The sequence below is a fragment of the Rhodnius prolixus genome, unplaced genomic scaffold, assembly GCF_049639745.1.
Source record: "Rhodnius prolixus isolate KJV_2025 unplaced genomic scaffold, Rpr scaffold_2, whole genome shotgun sequence".
Taxonomy (NCBI): Eukaryota; Metazoa; Arthropoda; class Insecta; order Hemiptera; family Reduviidae; genus Rhodnius; species Rhodnius prolixus.
In genome coordinates this window covers 28,835,601-28,856,815 of record NW_027411592.1, presented here as the reverse complement: position 1 = coordinate 28,856,815, position 21,215 = coordinate 28,835,601, and the positions used below count along the sequence as shown (strand labels likewise).

Here is a 21,215-nt window from a genome sequence, read left to right as displayed (position 1 = left end):
TTTGTTTTGGAACCAGTAACCCAGTATTTGTTTCCTAGTTGCTATTGTGTAAATACAACGGTACTTTCAGCAGGACAAAATACTATTTCGTAACCAATATCTCTAAAAGTGTAAATTATTTTTGCAAAGATAGCTAGACTTGTAAGTAGGTGTCAAGTTATCTAACACAGTTATTCGACCATTTGTCAAATAATTTCACAATTCACCATTCTTTGTAGACGGAAAAAATGATGTGATAACATTATGATGTTCACCTCTCAACATTATTATCTAGATATCCACCGTATCATATCCGTGTTTCCTTAAAGATCACTACTGGTTTTAGCGAGTAGAATTACATATACAAAATGGTGCACATTCAAGAGAGAAAACAAAAAATTATAGAATCAGAAGGAAGATTGCCTATGACGTTAGAGATCAGAATAAGACTTCAAAGATAATATCCGCGATAATGGAACAATCAGTTTTGGGAAATGCTCTGTACCATGTCTGAAATAGTTGACCGTACATTATGATCTCATTGGTTCTGGAATAATTGTTTGTGAATGCTTCCACACCTTTAAAAAGTGCCTGATCAAAAGTAGGATCCGATCTCTATTCCTCTTCATGCCTTAGACAAATGTTTCCAGAAGCTAGGTATGAAGGGAGAGATGAGTTGATTCTAGGGATTGGATGTCCTTCGCACAGAACGGGCAGAAGTAGGTGCAAAGAACAGGATGTGATGTACAGCGTTAAGAAATATTTTACTCCTCTACACGAGCATCAACATTTCCTACAACTTTATATTTATTTGTACTGAACTTATTTTCTATTTTATGTTTTTTTTTTTAAATTCTGATTGAATAATTGAACTTTTGTAGAAAATGTATCATTTATAATTATTGCAAAAACTGAAATAAAAGACCAGAGTCTTTTAGTTTAGCTAAGACACCAAGTCAAAAGGCTGACACTTCTTAGTTCGGGGCAGTCTACGTATAAAAGAGAGTAAATGCTGACTAATTATTATATCTGGTTTCCAGTAAACTGGACATTACGTAACACCGTTTACGCCATTAGTAACTAGACCTGGAGGCGTGTTATTATGACCCGATATCGTATTAGAATCCACTCGACCCAAGGCACCCGTATTGAGTTGAAAATATTCAGTTTTTTTTTTTTTTTTTTTTTTTTTTTTTTTTTTTTTTTTTTTTTTTTTTTTTTTTTTTGGCGCATCAACAGCTGAGGTCATTAGCGCCCGGAGCTTTTTCCAGTGCACTGCCGGTCTCCGGACAGTGTTCTCTCGTTACAGACAACACTGTCCATCACCGGACAGTGAGCTGTAAGAAGCTCCTAGGAAGAGAAAATCTAAGGGTCAGCTGCTGGATTCGAACCCGGGACCTCCGCGTGGGAGTCCAGTATGCTAACCTCATAGCTAATCCCTTCCCTCTAATATTCATAGTTATTACCGTTTCTAGTTCTTAAATCACAACTTTCTTGATTTTGTAACTAATATCTTGAAAGATCATTTGAGATGAATTCTTTCTCAATAAGGAGAACATTCATTATGTTATGTAGCGAAGATTATGTATTTAATAATAATAATGAATACAAAGACAAAAAAATGTGAAATATGCACTTTAAATAAATTAGGTCAAAAAAAAAAAAAAGTTTAAGAGAGCGGTGAAATTACTGAACAGTGGGGAAAACAATGGAACATGAAGGCAACAACAGCTGAAACAATGTTGGAATAATGCTTATGCAACTAATTGATCAAGTTAATTAAGGCAAGACGCTGAATGAACAATAATATCTGCTTCCTCTTTCTTTCTGCAATCTTTCAAAATTTCCAAATTGAGATTTTAGCAGGAATCGAATATAAGTTTTGGACTTTTGGGTTCTTAAAAGGAAATGATGATTTTGAATTTCTCTTAATCTGCTGAAGTATGAAATAGTTTGGTAATTCTGAGATCACGCTGAGTGCGAAAAAGTTGAAAATTGGCTTGAAGATTATTGGCGATTATTTTGCAATCCCGAAATGTTTTGTAAAACTAGTCAAATCAAATATCTATCCTCAATTTTAATTATGAAAGTCAGAATTTGTGCTGAACCGAGCAATCCATCACAGAACTAAAACTATAACAAGAAAAAAGCACCTTTTTTGTTATTTACTTAGTAGACAAACATTTACTTTAACACCAACCACTTTATTTTGTGAATTATTAATTTAATGAGTTTTCCGGAAAATGGACGCACTTGAGCTTGGCAAGAATAAAAAAATGTCACGAAATTCTGTTAGTTAAAGTCTCTTAAAAGGTACATCTTCTAACCATCACCACTTCATATCTCGTAACGATTTGTTTTATTTTCAAGATAAAATCTATTGTTTACTCGATTGATAAACTTGTCGCTTTTGCTTGAAATTCTTTTCATGAAAATCTTAAAGGGGAGTAATCACGCGTCCCTTCAAAACGTTTAATTTATTGCTAAATCGCAATAGAGCAATTTTTCAGTTCTTATTTGAAATAAAAGATTTTTACACCCCTGAGAAAGAAAAATACGTTTTTATAAATTCTTCTGTGCCTCACCTTGATCAACATAACCTACATTAAATCGGAAAGCACTAAAAAATCGAAGCCTACCAATGTTACTCACTATTAGGCAGTCTCTGGAGTATTGACTCAACTAACTCCTCTACAACATTTAAAAGTTTGAAATATCTAAAAGAAAATTACGAGTTAAGAGAATAAGGGACCTTGTTCGTTATCCAGGCAGTGTTCTTGGACAAACTTCTTACATGGAACCGTAAACTTTACTTCCTTCAATAAACGCTTCAGATTATTTCCTAGAAAACGGTTGCAAACTCACTTTGCTGACTAAGACTTTATACTTTACTGCTTGCACCCGATTGGATGTGCGAACTAGAACTCTACATAATCACAACTCGAACCAACGTAAATATTTAGAATAACAACTGTACAATCCAAAATCCTCTAACGTGTAGTCATTGCTTCTTTCTACGTTTTTAACGTCACAATTCACATAGACGTGAAGATTATTTGTCTAAGATCTAGCAAAATCCTGATACAATCTGTTCTACCGTCTCCACAGACTCTTGTCACACCCGTTCCTTAAATTCACTTCCAGGAAACTACCACAAGGTGGATAAAAGGTCATTCAGATTTTTTTACAGATATTACGATTTTTCAGTCACTTTAATTTGGAACTTTCGTAGAGTCTAATAAAATTGGAATGGAATTAACATCTTATAACGCATTTTTATATAGTTAATATTATTTCAGAATTTCAAGGGAATTCACTTTCTTAAATCGCAGTAAGAAAATGCAGTCTGTTCACATCCAGGTTTTTTTTTAAAAAATAGTTCAACTTCTAATTTGAGTTAACGAGGACCGTGATATCATGCTAAGTGAAGGTCGGACGTGTGTTCCTTTCACACAATTTTATTTTAATTCGATAAATATTTTCCCTTGTAATTTTTTTAATTTATTTATTTATTTTTTTTCTTAAATTCCCTGAGAAACATTTTCTGATTTTCAAAAACGAAAGAAAACATAAATACTAAAAACTCTTACTATCATACGACTTTCTGTTACCACAATTCTTAAAATTCAAAAATTTAACCACCAAATTTTAGATACATAACTCCCTTAATAATATATTATAGGGCTGGCATACATAAGTTCACAATGAAATGGCAGAGTAGTCTACTCCGCCCCTCCAAAACTGCCCTAGACCAGCTTTACCATGCCTATTTAATTAAAATTGAAATTTTAGAAAAAAAAATTTAGAAGCAATTTTTGTTAAATTCTATACAAAACGAAAAAAGAGTTATTTAATTACTTACGGAATGACCTTCAAATTTAGTATTTTGGTAACACATTTAACTCTCAATAATATTATTTTAAATACTTTTCACCGACAAAAATGTCACTTCGAAGGGAACCCTCTTGCCTAAAAAAGCCTTAATCAAATTTCACTTTGTGCCTAGTCACACAACGATCTCCAGATTACTGTAGCATGACTTTCTTTGTTTGGTGAGTGAAGTGAGAAGTTTCCTGCACTAATGCCAATTTACAAATCTAAATAACAATAGTTTAAAAGAAAATTCATCCTAATACATTTGAAAAGCGGTGATCTAGAAATACAATTTTACTGATTTTATTATTTAATTTTCCTCTCAACAGATTGTTTACCATAAGGGACATCCCTTTCACTTCGGTGATGAAGGACTGCGGATGCAGGAAGAAGGATGACTGACAAATTACAGTGATATCTCAAACAAATATGTTAATAAAATTTTTCTTTAGTACCGTCTGAAAAGTCGGACAAGTGTTTTCTGTCAATGGCGTAAAGTTATCTTCAATAAATAGGCAAATAGAAATACATGTTCCAGCCAAAATTCCGCTGGGCTACGATTGGGCTAAGATCTGTTTTTGTACAACAATCTATTCATTACTAAATTTGACATTGATTCTCTACAAATTCTTTGTGGTCTAAGAAATAACATACACAGTTATGGAACTGGAAATCAGATGGTCTCTATGGTTTTCCTACTCATCTGATAAGTATAACAAATCCAAGATTCATCTTCCAGACTACTACTTTCCACTCATCCAAGATATTCCGATTTGGGATAGTTGATGAAGTCAAAGCCATTGATCTTGAAGGCCTATTTAGCTTCCATGAGTGAGTGTGCGTTCGTGGAAGTTAACTGTAAAATACTTAAGTGTAAAAATGTGTGGATATTAAGCTAAAGTTTGTCTGGGCTTCGTAATTCAAGTAAATCAATGGTAATTGATTTAGAAATAAGGGAAACAGTAGGAGCGCTGTTGTTTGTTTAGGGTTCCAAAAACTTTACTGGTCTGTAAAGTACTCCTTCTGCTCTCCGAAAGTAAAGAAGTGTCTTGGCATGGTAATAACTAAAAGACGTCGTCTTAAGGACATTGTCGACCGACCTTCTCTTCCAGAAACCCATCAGCGTTGTAGAGTACCACATCTAGAGCGAGAGCCATCAGACTTTTATTAGGCGAACACTTTCAAATGCAAAAAAAGTCATCAGGCCAAACGTCCATCTTTACTACGAAACAATCTTTTTAAAGCAATTTATTAAAAGCGGTAAATAACTTTTAATACGTAAGTTAAAAATTAATGAAATTAATATGCACTCAAAAAGTGGAAAATTTTACAAATTCCAGCTGATTTACTTTGTTTTTCTAAATAGTATTAGAAAGAAAGAATTAGTAATAAATGTAAACAAAATCATTAATGCAGGTATACTATAATTTCCAAACAAAAGGGTTGTAGTAAGGGCCAGATATACAATCATGACCAAACAAAATAACAACTTCTTGTAATAAAACTAATTTATCAAAATGTTCGGAAAAAATGGCAAAAAACTGCAGACAGCAATTGTCAAAAATAAATACATACTTTCTGTATAATGTTTAATTCTCTTATGTGTACAGTTTATTTGTAATATATCACCTCTGATCAGGCAGTTCTCATTTTCAGTGATTTTGTTGAAAAACAGTTCATTAAATCTTAACATTTCATATGTATAAGAGATCAGTTGCCTCGAATAACAATCTCAGAGGCGAACACCTGGATGCAATAAGCGCAAATCTCAAAAAAGTGCCCCTGTTAATACATGGCTCAAAGATTGAGTTGCATTTAGTAAATCGGCTTTATTAAGACTTTATGAATATTTTGCTTTAAACTCTAAGTTTAGAGTCTCTAATGTTAAAAGCGATACTTTTAGAGCGACCTACTTTTCCAAAAGACTATGTCTTTTACAATACATTATTATCTTGCTGAATTTTAGATTGGAATCAATGGTGGCGCGTAAATATTAAACCGACTGCAACCATTTCAAAGCGTTATTCTGAATTTTCATTTTCTCTTCTACGATTGTTGAGGATTTTTGTCAAGAAGATTCACATTGTTTGGTCCATATTTAAAATTTATGTTCCACAGATGGAAGTAGTTCAAAACTCAATTAAGATATTACATCAGTACAATACTTAAAACATAGATAATTTAAGTTTTAAACAATTTTTTTTCAAGTAATTGGTGTAAGAAAAATAAACAAAAGAAGTGCCCGTTAGCATATTTATTCAGATTGAAATGTAATTTATTGAAGACATACCGGTTTGACAGTATTTTTATCCAGATATCATCGTAACAATCTTCTCATATTAGATTAAAAAAAAAAAATCATCTTTAAATAATTTAATTATTTGGTAAAGTGCTCTACTGAGATCTAGAGAGGAATTCTTATCTTTAAACTAACCTGAACAATAGCCTAGGCTAATGGCATTCCATTGTACTCGCTTATCAATGTGGTGAAACTTCAATCCCCTCTACAGGAGAACATCGAAAATCAAACTCTCCTTAAATGTACTTCCTAGATAAAAACATTAGACTCAGTTAATTTACTTGCAGTTAGTAACTTTTCCGTTGACCTTATTCTGATTGATATTCTGCACAGGTATTTCTATTTATAACAACATTGTTCAATTTAAATAACTTTACATCGAGTGCAAAATGATGGGGGGACTCTTAGCGACTAAAATAAGAGATGCCTCTTTTTGTCAAATAAATATTTTCAAACTAGTATATTTATTTTTCGGCGCATTGACTGCGATGATCATCAGCGCCATTTTCGCCGATAGTCTTCGTGAACGGGATGGCACTAAATATTTCACGAACATTCATCATTACTTCTTTATGAAGTCGGAGGAGCCTGAGAATGGTAGCGTTAGCCGTCCCTCTCGTATTAGTAGTGTTTATTAGTAACTAGTAATGTTTGGAAAATTGTAATTTTAATTACCATCTTATTAAAATTACCTGCTTACTAACCTTATTCGTCCCGCCAAATAACTAGAAATACGAGGTGTGGCTATTAAATAACGAGACTATTGCTGTAAAACATTTTATTTCAAATTTATACATATTTAGTTATTATCACCTTCAATATACACCCCTCTCCTATCCCTACAACGCTCCATGCGAATTTACCATTGTTCGAAATAGTGCTGGAAGTCTTTTTCTGTGAGCTCCTGCATGACGAGTGCCGCTTTTTCTTTCACAGCTTCAACGGACTGAAATCGTGTTCCTTTTAAATGAAGACTTTGGGGAACAGATAAAAGTCACATGGGGCCAGGTCAGGTGAATAAGGCAGATGGCCTAAAACTGGGATGTTGTACTTGGACAGAAACGTCTTGATAGACAATGCAGTGTGAGCTGGTGCGTTGTCTTGATGGAGAACCCATGACTTGTTCTTCTACAAATCGGGTCGTTTTTTCCTTAATCTTTCACGGAGTTGAGCAAGCACCTCACGGTAGTAATGTTGTTTAATAATTATATGTTAATCTATATTTTCATCCGTTTTGGACGTGGAAAAGCGACCCGGGTGGTCCTCATCTCCGACGTCTTCTCGGCCAGCTTGAACCACTTAAAAACTAGCGCACGTGATAAACGTTCATCGCCATAAATTTCTTTTAATAACAGATAAGTTTCAGAAGCGGTTTTACCCAGTATCATGTGAAATTTCACAACAATTCGTTGCTCTACTACATGTGTAGTATCATGTTTTCGGCAAAACGAAACTAGCACCTCTTACACAAACGACGGTTCCTGTCAGACAGATTTCTCTACAAACACGTGAGACGCTGCAATCGAAAGAGAAGGCTTTACGCTGCACAGCTGTCGGTCGTTAGGTTTTGGCGCATGCATAGTTCTTCTGTAGCAGCATCAGTCTCGTTATTTAATAGCCACACCATTGTAATGTTAAAAAATTCTTCTTTTTTTTTAAATTGATTTCCAGAAACAATCTACTGCACTCAACTTCCAAAACTCTTCTAGTATAATATTACTAGTTTTTAATTCTCAATATTTACTTCTTTCGAAATGCGATGATTATTAGGATTTGCCCATTTACAACGTATTCAAGGTTAGAAAAATTTTGTTTAGAGTGGCAGGCAACCAGAGGAATGTGGAAGTGAGTAAGAAGAGAAGATAAGGACAGTCAAGGAGGTCGTTTACTAGTTGAAAAAGGAATATGATGTTGGAATTCCTACTTCTTACTTCCAGCGTTTCAATGCCAAGATGCACCACGTTTATAGTCAACGCGAAAATTGCTATTTGAAAACCTCAACACGGAGCTAACCAGTTATAATTGAGAAGACAAGTCGCCATGAAAAGAGGTAAACTACTCTTGACATGGTATACCGTAAGAGATATAAATATGGTCTTTAAGCGCAAGTCGACAAGCCTAATGATATTCAAAAGTCGTAGGTTTCACACAAACTTGAACTAAGTGGAAATAGTCAATTTGGTATGGAAGCGCTTTTTAGAAATACTGGAGGGTTAGAGTAGTAACGCCATACTAATGTAAGTGACCAAGAAAAAGCAAATTATTAACAAAATGCCCTGTATCTCTGAGCTCCTTTGCATTATTTAGTATATTGCGAACAGTATTATTTTTATTAAATATAACTTTATTAGCTTTTTCTTTTTACTGGGCACATGAATTGGTGGTGACTGCTTGATCAATATCATTGCAGGCTACATCAACTCCCAGCACTTCGGAACAAAAGTTACTAACAATTTCTACATTTGAGCTTTTTAAGTCATCAAGGCCCGAAAATATTAAATTATTTCTTCTTGAAAAAGTATCTTAAGAATCTAGGCGCGTTTCCAACAAATTATTTTTAGACACCAAATCCTGAGCTATTATTTTCTGCTTGCAGTCTTCAACTCATTAATGTCCTCCTTACGGGCTAAATTTTTAGCATCAATTAGCGAACTAAATTGTTTTAAGTAAATTCTTCATTGAGATTTTACCAACTTCTAATTCATTATCCATTATATCAACTGCCTCACCAACTAAACCAGCTTTTCTATGTTTAAACTTTTCTACCTTTAATTCTGATTAAGAACGAGTTCGTTTTGTTCGAGAGTCACTTGGCGTGGAAATAAAAAAATCTCTCAACGATCTCGACATGAACGTGATAAAAGTGTTGTAGCTTCAATAAATTGTCTTTTAAAATGTCAATAAATAGCAATAAATAAACAGTTCACAAAACAAATCACTGATCAAACTTCAGTTGAAAACGAGACAAGTAAACGTCTTCCCACCACAGCAATAAACCAAACTGAACTCACTCAAGGCCTTTAAATTCAATTTATTTAAATTACTAATTACCAAAAAACGGCTCGATAGAATTTTAGAAAAGTTTTCAGTATTAAATATCAACACAAAAACCTCTAGCAGCAGGCCAAAAATGATCACAAACAAACAATTCTAACTGAACAATCTAATGAGTCCGATTTCTTACGATGTTAACTGTATGCAAGCTCAAATAGCACTCCTATCTATCTATCTATCTGTCGATCTATACAAAAAAACGTATGAAACTGAGCAAATAGGCGTACTTAGGATAGTAATGAAAAACATTTACAGATTGGATGCTGTAAGGATGGATCATTAGTTCCTCTACTGATCTGGGACATCTATAAAAAAAAAAGTAAATAAATAAATACAAAATAAAAAAAATGTTTAGCAATATTTTAATCTTCATACTACAAAGAAACCTATCCAAAAACCCATTCACTCGCTCGAACATAACAGTATAACCAGTAAGACAGGTTTATCATAATTAAATTATGAATATTTAATTTAAATGGTCCTGATTTACATTTCAACTGTTAGTGTAGTAGACTTTTGAATTCGATTGATTACTTTCAGACTTTAACGCAACTAATGCAGCAGTCGTACACCATTTGACTTCTTATTAGGCTATCTACAAAATTAGAAGACATTTGACGTTGAAGAAAGCACTAGTGTTTTGAAGAATAAAGCCTATTTTCTTACGGCTTCTTACTGATATAATCAATGTGTTCATCGAAAGTGAGCCGAGAGTAAAAGAAAATGGCACTCATATCTTGGAGACAAAAATAAGCAAATTATTACCATTACCTACTTTGTATTGGTAGGATATGCCAGATTTACAAACGCTGAACGATTAAGTGCATGCACTTAATCCACATAAAAATTTATTCGCGAAAATATAATTTTTACATCCATAATGGAACCTATTCAGACTTCATCAGCTTCATGTATAAGTTCCACTTTCTAGCAATAGTTAAGAGATCTATACCTTTAGTTAAAATTTCAAATTTCAAATTAATTTGTAAATCATACTATGAGAACCGAGACAAAGCGAAGTCATGCGGCAGTACACACTTAAAAGCACTGCCGAAAGTATTGCTTTTACATTTGCATTTTAAGATTGCAATTGTGTTGACTTTATGTAATTAACACTTCTTTTTTTTTATCTCCTTCAAAGCATTACTTTCTCCTAGACAGAGAAGTCAATGACCTGGTATTCGTAGCTTTAACAAATTGAACATTTACGTTTACTGCTCAGAGAGCAAATACACCTTGACGGATTCGCTTAAAAATGGTAATATTCAATTCCCAGCTGTTGCAGAAATAATGATCGGATTAATGCGACTTTCTTATATCCTTCTGGTTAGCCTTGATTCTTTGATTTTGGTTACACATGAACATTTCACATTCTTAATAAAGAACTTACTGCCTTCTATCCATATTAAAAGAATAGAATGAAATAGTAAAAGTGTTAAAAAAATAATTCGATTAAATACGGCATTTTTGCAAACAATAAGTTTTTGACATCAATCACTTACACTAATTAATTTTAGATAGGTAAATAAACTTCGTTATTAAATGTTTACAACCTATTACAAAGATAAAGTACAAATGTAAATTTACATATTGACCTTCATGACAGTTTAGAGGACATTTAGGATGGGAAGGATAAAATATGCAGGCTGTTATTTTTAAAATTATTATTTTGTTTTCTTCTCTTCACCTTAATGTGGTGCATTCGAATTTGAGTTTCACCTCAAATACTTGTGTTGAAGGTCGCCTGAGTGAGTGAAAAAAAAACCTCAATAATAAATAAAAACAATTGATATTATATTCAGAACCAATACAGGATACGACAGGAACTTAATGACCCAAATCCATGAACTGGATTGCTACTACACTCGTTGCTTACTATCTACAGTGAATACTATTTTACTTCTATGACACTCATTTTTGTTTAAGAACATTTTTTGAATGTGTATTCGAAGACAATTTGCACATTTATGTTACAATAAATGTGAATCACCAGTAAGTCACGTGCTGACTTGATTTTTAGGTCGCCAATTTCTAATGTTTAATTAATCGTGCCAAGTTGAGTGCATGATAATAACTTATTTTACCAAACATGCACATTAATAATTTGCTATTTTGTTTTTCTTTGGGAATTTTCTAGAAATTAGCTCTGAAAGTATTCTCTAATCTTTGTTTTGAAGATTATCTATAAATAGATCTATTTCAAGTATTCCATTATTCTATTATTTCATTATTCTAATAATTAGGGTAATTAGCCGTATAATGTTTGTAAAAAGTAAATATGTCCTTTGATAAAATATCTAAATTAGAATGTTTACTACAATTTTAATAAGAGAAATTCGTGTTTGCACCAGATTTTTTTTGTTTTAAATTAAGCCGCTTCACATCTATGGTCATTTGCGCCCAGAATCCATGTTAAATTAAAGAGGAATATCCATGTTAATTAAATTTATTACCCGTTTCAATTTTAAAATTAATGTTTTACTTTCTTCCTTTTACCCTTGTAGTCTTTTTACTGGCGGTGGGTCGCGAAACTTAACTGAATTAAGTTGAAGAATTTTATTATAGATTGTTTTTAAACAACCCTCAACATTCTATACTTATTAGAGGGCAAAAAGTTGTGCAGTTCTGTCATGAATCAATTAAATACAATTCTCTTCGTACTCTTGAAGGATAGAAAGACCAGAACAAAAAGTGTGCAGTTTTTGAGCAAAAATATACTTCACACCCATTGGTAACTTGATTGAGCATTGCAAAGTGACAGAGAAATTATCAAAATTGGATCGATAATGAGATTGTGCTTGGATATTGTGAGTAGATGGAGATTTCTTTACTATTCCGTGACTCTTCTCCAAGAAACCTTGTTACTTTCCTTGCATTCGATGAGGATATTTTCTCTCCGGAACTGTCCTAGCTTTAAAATAAAAATTCTTAACGAAAATGCCTTGGAAGATAAGGCTTTAACATTTAAGAGCATCTTCACCTAGGGTATCCTTCAGAGAGCACAATAAAACTTCAAGTCGAATTGGTCAATCTCCCCTCAAAATCATACATTTTTTTCAGCATTAACTGATGTACCTTAAAACATTGTAGAGGCCACTACCAAAGTAGATAGACTGGACTATATTCAATCAGTAGAGATTGGTTTCCTAGACATTGTGGTATTATTGTATTACATAAGCATGACCACTGAGAACTGACAAGGACACGGCTTAAAGTATTGAATTAAACAAAAAAAAAATGGGTTAAGTAACAGCAGAGTAAAGGGGAAAGGACTGCAGGCCGGTCGGAATAAGGTGAAAGCGTTTACTTGTTAATACTTTACTCACTCAGTGTACGTACAATCTATTTCTATTCCATCTTCTTTCTTTATCACTTCCTTATTTTATGATCGTTGAATTAACTTTTGTGAATATTTCAGAAGAGATTATCTAAACCACAAGATATTGTCTAGATTAGAATTTCTTTTTGTACCATAAATACGGTTGGAAAATACAAGTACAATGATTAATACGATCGATTTCAATCATTGCTGTAATCGTTTAGAAGAATCATATAATTTACAAAACAATGATTCTATTCCGCTCTAGTTACAATGAAGATACCTATTGTGCTGCTGAGATTGTAAGAGAAGAATAATCAATTTGTTCGCCGGAACTTTCTCATGCATCAAGGTTGCTCTACTAGTAGTTAACCGTTTTTCATACAATGACTCTAAAACTGACCTGATGATCCAGTTCCTGCAAGTTGATTGAAAGAAAAACTTGAAGGTGATTTACCTTTCTCCAAAGTGCCTAGGTTTAAATATGGATAATAAGTCCATTTAAGGACCTCGATCTATTTTCGTATTATACAGGGTGTTCATTTTAAGACGGCTCAAATGCATTTCATGCTTGAACGGTTGTTCTGAGCGAAAAATGGTAGAGGAAAAATTTGTTGTCCGTCACCTCTAGTTTCAGAATATGTGACTTGATTTTAGATTCCTGCCCGCATACGCGGCTGACGCGCGACCAAAAGTGACGGTTTGCAGTTCACCCCCATTTTCATATACACAGTTTTAAAGAGTATAAAAAGTAATGAAAGAAACCGGAATCCGAAATTCGATATCTTCAAAATTAAAGGTGCTAGGCCATTTCAAAATCTGGTATTTTTAATGATATTTCAATTTTTTTAACTTGTTATCAATGAGAAAGAAGAGCACTTCTTTCCCGATATTAAGAAAAATACTAGCTTTACTGCCTTGGCAATATTTTTAGTAGAAATGGGGATGAAAAAATACATAAAAATGACCTATCGCGTGCTCTTCTTTCTCTTTGATAACAAGTAGAAGAAACTCTGTCTAAATGAAGGTTTAAAAGAAAAACTACGTCAGGAAACAGTTTAGTGTAATCCGCGCTGTTATGTCATACTTTGGGGAGAAGTTGTTCTTGTTTTTTATAGTTAAATGCAGAGATATTGCCAGGGTGAATGGTCTAAAAAGAGGAGGGCAAATGTTTATCTGCTACTGGCCTGAACCATCCTAAAAAAGAATCTGACCAAATCCCTGGTGACAATACCGTAGGCATACCATACTTTCTTACATTTAACAAAATTACCTCGTCTTACAAATCGTGATAAATATTCGAGTCGGAGTTCATTACAAATTTCCTACAGCCTTAACTTTACCTTACTTCTTACAACAACCTTACTTCTTTTGTGTAACTTTTTTATTAAAGAGTTCAGAAGCTTTTACAGAAATCATTCAAACTTCCAAATATAATCCGCTCGACGAAATAATCTAGTCAGAAAAAACTTTAAATTTTTAATGGAAGATTAAATTTAAATAAAATCAATGTTCATGGAAGATTATATAATCGAAATTTGAAGTTAACTCGCTGGTAATATATTCATGGTTTACCAAATACATCTGCGTACGCAATGTATATTTTGTTAAAAGGACAAAATATTGTCTGTAGGTTTTAATGAAACATTGTTTTATTTAGTGTGTGAGGGATTTAGTTTGTATTTTCTCGTGATAAATCAATAATGAATATTTAATTGGAATAAAAAATAAAGGTTTTAAGTGTGTTACAAAAAAGAAGAAAGTTTCCAGGCTGAATTTTGGAATATGAATATTTGGCCAGTATACTCTCATATCAATCCAAAAAGCTTAGCTTTAGAAATCTGTTAGAAACTCAAATATCAATAATTCTAAAGTTCTTAAGAGCAATTATAAAATAATTTCCAAAAATGGAAGTATACCACATAAAAAGGGTAATTAGCCAATAAAAACGGTTTGTTTGTTTAAATTTATTTTAACCTAATTTTAATTCCTTAAAATTATTTAATGTTGCGCCAACTTGTTAAGTGCATTTAAAAGGTATTTAATGTTTAGTAATAACGGTTTCATTAACTTCTTGTTCCAGATATGCACTTTTAGGAGCTAGTGGCTGCGGCAAAACTACACTACTTAACTGTGTTGTGGGTCGCAAACATTTGGATTACGGCGTTATCAAACTTGGAGTGAAAAAAAGATCTCAGATTGGATATATGCCACAGGTAAATTTTTTATTTATTTAACTCAATTTTCTAGAATATAACTAGCTGTACCCGGTCACACGTTGCTGTGTTTGAACAAAAAGGCAGTTTTGATACCTCAAACATAATTTATTAATGACCAAATGTATACAATACATCGAAATGAAAATTAACAATAAAATTACCCCTACTTCAGAGTACAGTAGTGTCCTTGCAAAGGTATCATTTCTACATAATGTGAAAAATTCAGTTAATGTTGTTGGCGGTGGTGACATTGCTCTTGCACGTACATTTTCTGATGTAAAATACACACGCTGTCCATTTTCAAGATGTACAGCTAAATGAACAACCGTTGAATATCGTTCATGAATGGAAAATGATATACAGGTAATACGCCATACAGCCTCATTGCTACTTATGAAGCGTCCCAGTTGATATTGGGTGACTTCATCGTTAGATGCAGTTGTATTTTCCACTCCAAACACTGCCATATCGCTTCCTTTGTTCACATATTTGCAAACATATTTTCTAGCTTTCACTGAATTGCAGTACCCAACATTTATGTGCGCGTTATACGTTTTTAGTAGTAATGGAGAATATGGTACTACCCAACGATTATCAACGTCAATAGTATTGTTGAGTACTTTTAGTTTAATGGATTTTCCACCATCTTCGGTATAATTTATTCTCGTATTAATAATTGCAAAAAACTGTTTTTCATGGTTTTCATGGTTACACTTTCAACAAATATTACTAATTAAATGTTATTTTGATATTTTTGGGATATTTGTTCGGGAGCACCTAGAGCCCCAACTCTGATTTTAAAAAAACTTTGCAAAAACCTTCCCGGGGATATACCTAATAATTTCCCAAATTTTCATGGCGATTGGATGTATGGTTTTTGAATCTATCGAGTATAAACAAACAAACAGACACACATTCATTTTTATATATATAGATGAGCAAATAGATGGCCGATTTGTTTATTTATCAGGACATCGATCGGGTCCTTTTCCCCAAGGCAATCCAGCCAAAAAGGCTCAGTGTTGGATCAAATAGATGTAGTAGATCAAACCTCCTATCTATTCGAAGTCCATGGTAGTACCTGTTAGTCGTTTTTGGACATGGTATCCTCTGGCATGTCCTAGCGATTCGAATACCGGCAAATTTTTTCTAGCCATTTTTCCATTTACCCTGACACTGCAAACAGAGAATCATGATCTATTTCAGCCCAACTCTGTGAAGAAAAGAGGCTTTTTTTTTTTTTTTTGTAACAACCCCTTATATTTCTTATCCCCGCCTTTTTTATGGATCTAGAGTTTCGTAATCTGAGATACTAGTACCAGAAGCCACGTAACGAAAAACTAGCGTGTATAAAAATTTTAGTTATTTCAGCTTAGCTGAAAGCAGTAAGTAGCACAGTGGACTAGTAAGGTTCAAATCCAGACGCACTGTCCTTAGGATCTTTTTTATTCTTAGGATCCTCTTACTTCACTGACCGGCGATTGAAAGTTTTGTCTGAAGCGATGGAATACGGTCCGAAGGCCGTCAGTCCATTAGGGAGGCTTGAGCGTTGTCAATAACCATAGATGTTGCCGCGCCTTAAATTTTAATGATAATTTATTTCCTTTCGTAGTTCTGCATTACATGTGTAATACATTAAAGCAGCAAAAGCTCAGCCTTGTCTTTATTACCATAAATAAACAAATAAAATTCTAATTGAATATTTTTATTAGCTGAGTTTATTAAGTCGTAAAGGACGTTTTGTCAAATTTTTAGAAGGACATTAAAGGAGTGGCAGTAGGACCTTGCAAACGCGACGATTATCAAATTAACACAATATTATATAACCATTCTAAAATTTGTGTTGTTTCAATTTAGCCTTTCGGGATGGAATAACAGAAGTCACTTCTTTTTGTGTGCAAAATTCACTTCTCAAACTTGTTCCCTAATTGGTTCAAATTTTACATCTACTGCACCAATAGCAGCTACCTGTTTTTCATCAATCATAAATATCCTTTTTCTGCAACCATGTAGGAATGTTCTCATTACTCAATTAAAATCAGCTGTGTAATGCCCAATTTCCCTCACTAGTGGGGAAAAATTCCCATTAGTGTCACTTTCCTCACTAGTGAGTGGAAAAACTTTATTGTACTTCCATCAGAAGTGAGTAGTGGAAAAAATGTGTCTTCAGTTTCGTTCAGAATATTTTAGTCATCATTTGGAGAACATTATAAAAGTGGGACGGGACCCATGCTCCACAGCATCACAGCCACACGAGGCTGTGTCAAAAGTTTGGTGATTCTCAAAGCGAAACAATTCGTAAGATTCAGCTGGTGTTTGGAGTCGAAGCGATGGGTGAAACACAAATTAAGGAGTGGTTCAACCGTTTCACAAATGGCCGCACATCAGCGGAGAGTGACCATCGTTCTGGCAGACCCCAAACTGCTCGGAGTGCAGCCGTTGTTGAGACTGTGCGAAATTTGGTGATGGCAGATAGTCGCTTGACCGTGCGGGAGATTGTCCAAGAGGTTGGAGTTAGTGCAACTTCAAAACGGAAGTCCTTTTGTTCCGGGGTCAACAACTTGGTCACTCTCCACTGGTGTGCGGCAATTTTTGAAGCAGTTGAACCACTCCTTAAAATTAAGGAGTGGTTCAACACAAATGTGTTTCACCCATCGCTTCGTCTCCAAACACCAGCTGAATCTTACGAATTGTTTCGCTATGAGAATCACCAAGCTTTTGACTAAATTGATGCAGTGCCTTTGCTCAACACGTTCAGTCATCTTGAGAGAAACGGTAATGCGACGAACACGTTGTGTGCACCTCACTCAGAGACCCACAGACAGCGACTGTCGCGCTGGAAGGCGGTGCCTGTTCACAGTACAATAACATTTGAGCTAATGCTAAGCGCCCTGGTGGCCAAACATTCTCAAAACTCCCCATTGAGGTTTAAAAGGAAAACATTCCAGGAATATTTTCTTTCTTAATCTCAGTCAAATATTTAAGGGCTAGTTATGGCATTAGAATGTGGAGGGATTTTTGCTTTCCTTACCTCAACAGATGCGTTTAGGTATAAACAACAAAATGGCTATTTCAAGTCAACTCATTTTGTCAAAAAAGTGGAATGTTTTTTCTTTTTAATCTCTCCGCTTCATTTGTAGATCTATTAGTTTTATTTTGAACTTTTTCCATTTAAAGTTTTTTAAGGAGACTCTTTTGAGAGGGAATAGTAGGTACTTCTTTAAAGTGTCATTTCAACATATTGTGCTGTCTCATGACACTGTTTTCGAAATTCAACTATGGAACTTGATTTCAAATTTGAAGAAAATTGGCTGTCTTGAAGTGCCACTTTACTTTATATTTTTCATAATTGCCCCTAGGATATTCTGCAAACTTCGAATATACAGTGCATACATACATAACTTATAAGATGTTCTGTAGTTGGGATGTTGGATAGATACCCTGTTACGTTTCAGTGTATTGCTTTACACAGTTTATAGTTTTGATAAGAATTAAATATAAATATTGTTGTTTAAATTCAAACCTTTGGAATCGTGTATACTCACAAGATTATTTTTCACTTTAATTTGCTATGTTCATTTTGACTACTGCAGACTACGTATTAAATATTTAAAATAAAGAAGTAAGAGATATCCAGAAAGTCCCAAGTGCAAGTAAAACAAATCTTTTATAAAAACACACTGTTTTTCTTACTACAATTCAATTCACACGTAAAACTAAATGTTCACTAGGAAAATATGCTAGGATAAGATTTTGGTTACAACCATCTAACTGAGATTAATTGTTGGGCCTATATCGTCAGGCTGCGCTCTCATTTTTTTGTAAAATTCGGGAAAAACAATTTGAGTTGGTTGCGCCAATAGATCAGAATTGTTGGTAGATCATTATTTACTGCGGTGGATGATTTGTTTCAAAAACGTAGGATAAAGAAAACTACTGATTTATCTCTAGATCTGCATATTGTTGAGCTTATCAAGAGTGTTAAACCTTATGAAATCAGCTTTTCCTTTATGTGGATTTTTTTTTTTTTTTTTAATTTAATGATAACAAATCTATCTAGCAATTAGTGAAACAGTTAATTTTTATGGAATACCAATTTTATTTCAGGATGTGGCTTTATTTCAAGAATTTACAATAAATGAAATTTTCACATTTTATGGAACACTTTATGGGATGACACCTGGCGCTGTCAAGGAAAACGGAAGAGAACTGGTAAAAATGTTGGAATTGCCATTTCTTAGCAGATATATTCACAGCCTGAGGTAAAATGATGAATTCAAATTTTAAATTTTATTTATTCATTCATAAAAAATATTTCATTGAATGGGTAATAAAAGTTAATTGATATATGTATCTACTAAAACTTTCTCTTCATTAACACACTTGAACCAATTTTGAATCTAGTGGAATAATTCATTCAGTTTTCATTCCTTTATATATTTTTTTTACAAGCAATAAAGCTTATTATTATAGCAATTTTAAATTACCATTTTTCTTAGATATTTTGCTGAGTTATAGTTAGAATCTCCCTTTTTTTTAAAAAAAGTTTCTAGTGTTTAAATAACAGTTTCAACATGCAAGATAGATGGGCCCCAGGCTGATCCTCAAATTCATATTAAAATATTTGTTACGGCTTACAATTGTTTTTTGGCTTAAAGAGAGGCAATAATAATTAAACAATTCAATCTTAAATTTAAGCGATGCTCTAGCATTGTAAAAATTGTGAATACCTGTCCGCCATCGATTTGATTTTGTATTAATAATATATTTCTTTTTCAGTGGCGGTCAGCAGAGACGAGTATCATTTGCCATAGCGTTACTCCATAATCCGTTGCTGTTGATACTGGATGAACCTACCGTTGGTGTGGATCCAATTCTTTGCCACAAGTACAGATTTATTTCCACATTCTCTTACAGCAATCAATTTTATGATAAAGACTTCTGGATTTCCAAGTGAAATTAATGTTTGTGTTTAAATATTTTTTTTTTGTAATTATTGCATTTCCAGCTTTTTTTTTCTAATATAAATTCAATGGCGAAAGCAGACTTTAGCTTACCGCATTTACGTCAAATCTGGAGTTTTTTCTCACATATTGAATTCATATGAATTAATTAGTGAATAGATGTTTGTATTGTTAAAAGTTAGTTCACTGATCTAATCTAAAAAATGTAATTTAATTTTTTTAATCAACAGTTATCTGTAATTCTTTTTTTCTTTCAGCATATGGAATTATCTGGTGAAAATAGCATCTGAAGAGAAGAAAACAATAATAATTACTACACATTACATCGAGGAGGCGAAACAGTCACATACAGTAAGTAAATTTATCACGTAATGTTTTAATTATTTTGTAATTATTGTTTTGTGATGATCTTCATTTTGTACATTTAGATTGGACTTATGAGGCGAGGAGTTTTATTAACTGAAGAACCTCCACACCATTTAATGACAAATCAGAATTGTTCAAATTTAGAAGATGCTTTCCTTCAACTAAGTAGAAGGCAACAAGAAGTATTAGATACTGAAAAACTTAAAGGAGTAATAAAAAAAAACATTAATATCATAATTCAACTAATTAGATACACCTTAATTACAAATTGCTCTACTTTTCTAATACTTCTTTTCAGATAAAGCATGAATATCCAAAGATATCTCCAAGTTCTGTAGCTTGCCCAATAAATAACGAAGTTTGGTTTAGAATGTCTAGATTTTTGGCACAACTTTTTAAAAACATCCGTTGGTTGCAAAGGAATATTGCGTAAGTGACCACAACTTCATTTAAAAGCACTGTGTGAAATCCTCTGAGATTACTTTTACTGCGATTTTTTTTTTTTTCGCATTTACATCTAGGTAGACATCTTTTACTGCAATCGTTACAGTTAGTGACTACAACTTTTTACTAAACTCTAGCTTTCTTCAAGTAAACATTGAATAGAGAGGAGGTAAAAATGCTTCACTCACAGGTTTAGTCAGCCAAACCTGTGCACTACATTTTCTGATCTCTTGAATTCCTGGTTGGATTCCTTGCTGGGCATTGTGATTTTTTCTAGACAGATCCACTTTATGGGATCATATAGAACTTTCATGTAGAGTATGTGAGGGAGAAGAGGCCGCCCATCGATATCTGATTGCTTGGGATATGACATCAGCATCAAGCTCTCTGATCAGATGGCTGTATAGAAGAACTATCCAGAATTGAACCATCATCATCTCTTCATTTAATATTTAATCAGTAATCTTTAGTAAACCAGTTCTCATTTCTCAGCCATGTTAACATCACAACATGGTGGACTCACTTCTAATGATCCATTTTTACCTCTTCTTTTACCCTAAAATCATACAAATGTTCGTCATTGGTAATTTAAAGTAAGTAAAGTAAAGTTAAGTTTAAAGTAAAATAGGTATTAAGACAGTTCTGTGAAATGAACTTTTATATTTGGGAAATAATCTGCTTGACTAATTTGTCGACTG

At 33.4% G+C, this 21,215-nt stretch overlaps 1 protein-coding gene across 1 annotated transcript in view; it reads left to right on the top strand.

Annotated features, from left to right (window-relative positions):
* The window catches only part of LOC141449417 (ABC transporter G family member 20-like), a 60,729-nt gene that overhangs the window by 34,448 nt on the left and 5,066 nt on the right, over positions 1–21,215 (top strand). Inside the window, exons 3-8 of the mRNA XM_074118852.1 lie at positions 14,608–14,740; positions 18,851–19,005; positions 19,523–19,630; positions 19,965–20,058; positions 20,136–20,282; positions 20,372–20,502. Coding sequence (XP_073974953.1) covers positions 14,608–14,740; positions 18,851–19,005; positions 19,523–19,630; positions 19,965–20,058; positions 20,136–20,282; positions 20,372–20,502 — 768 coding nt within the window. The remainder of the gene's footprint in view (positions 1–14,607; positions 14,741–18,850; positions 19,006–19,522; positions 19,631–19,964; positions 20,059–20,135; positions 20,283–20,371; positions 20,503–21,215) is intronic.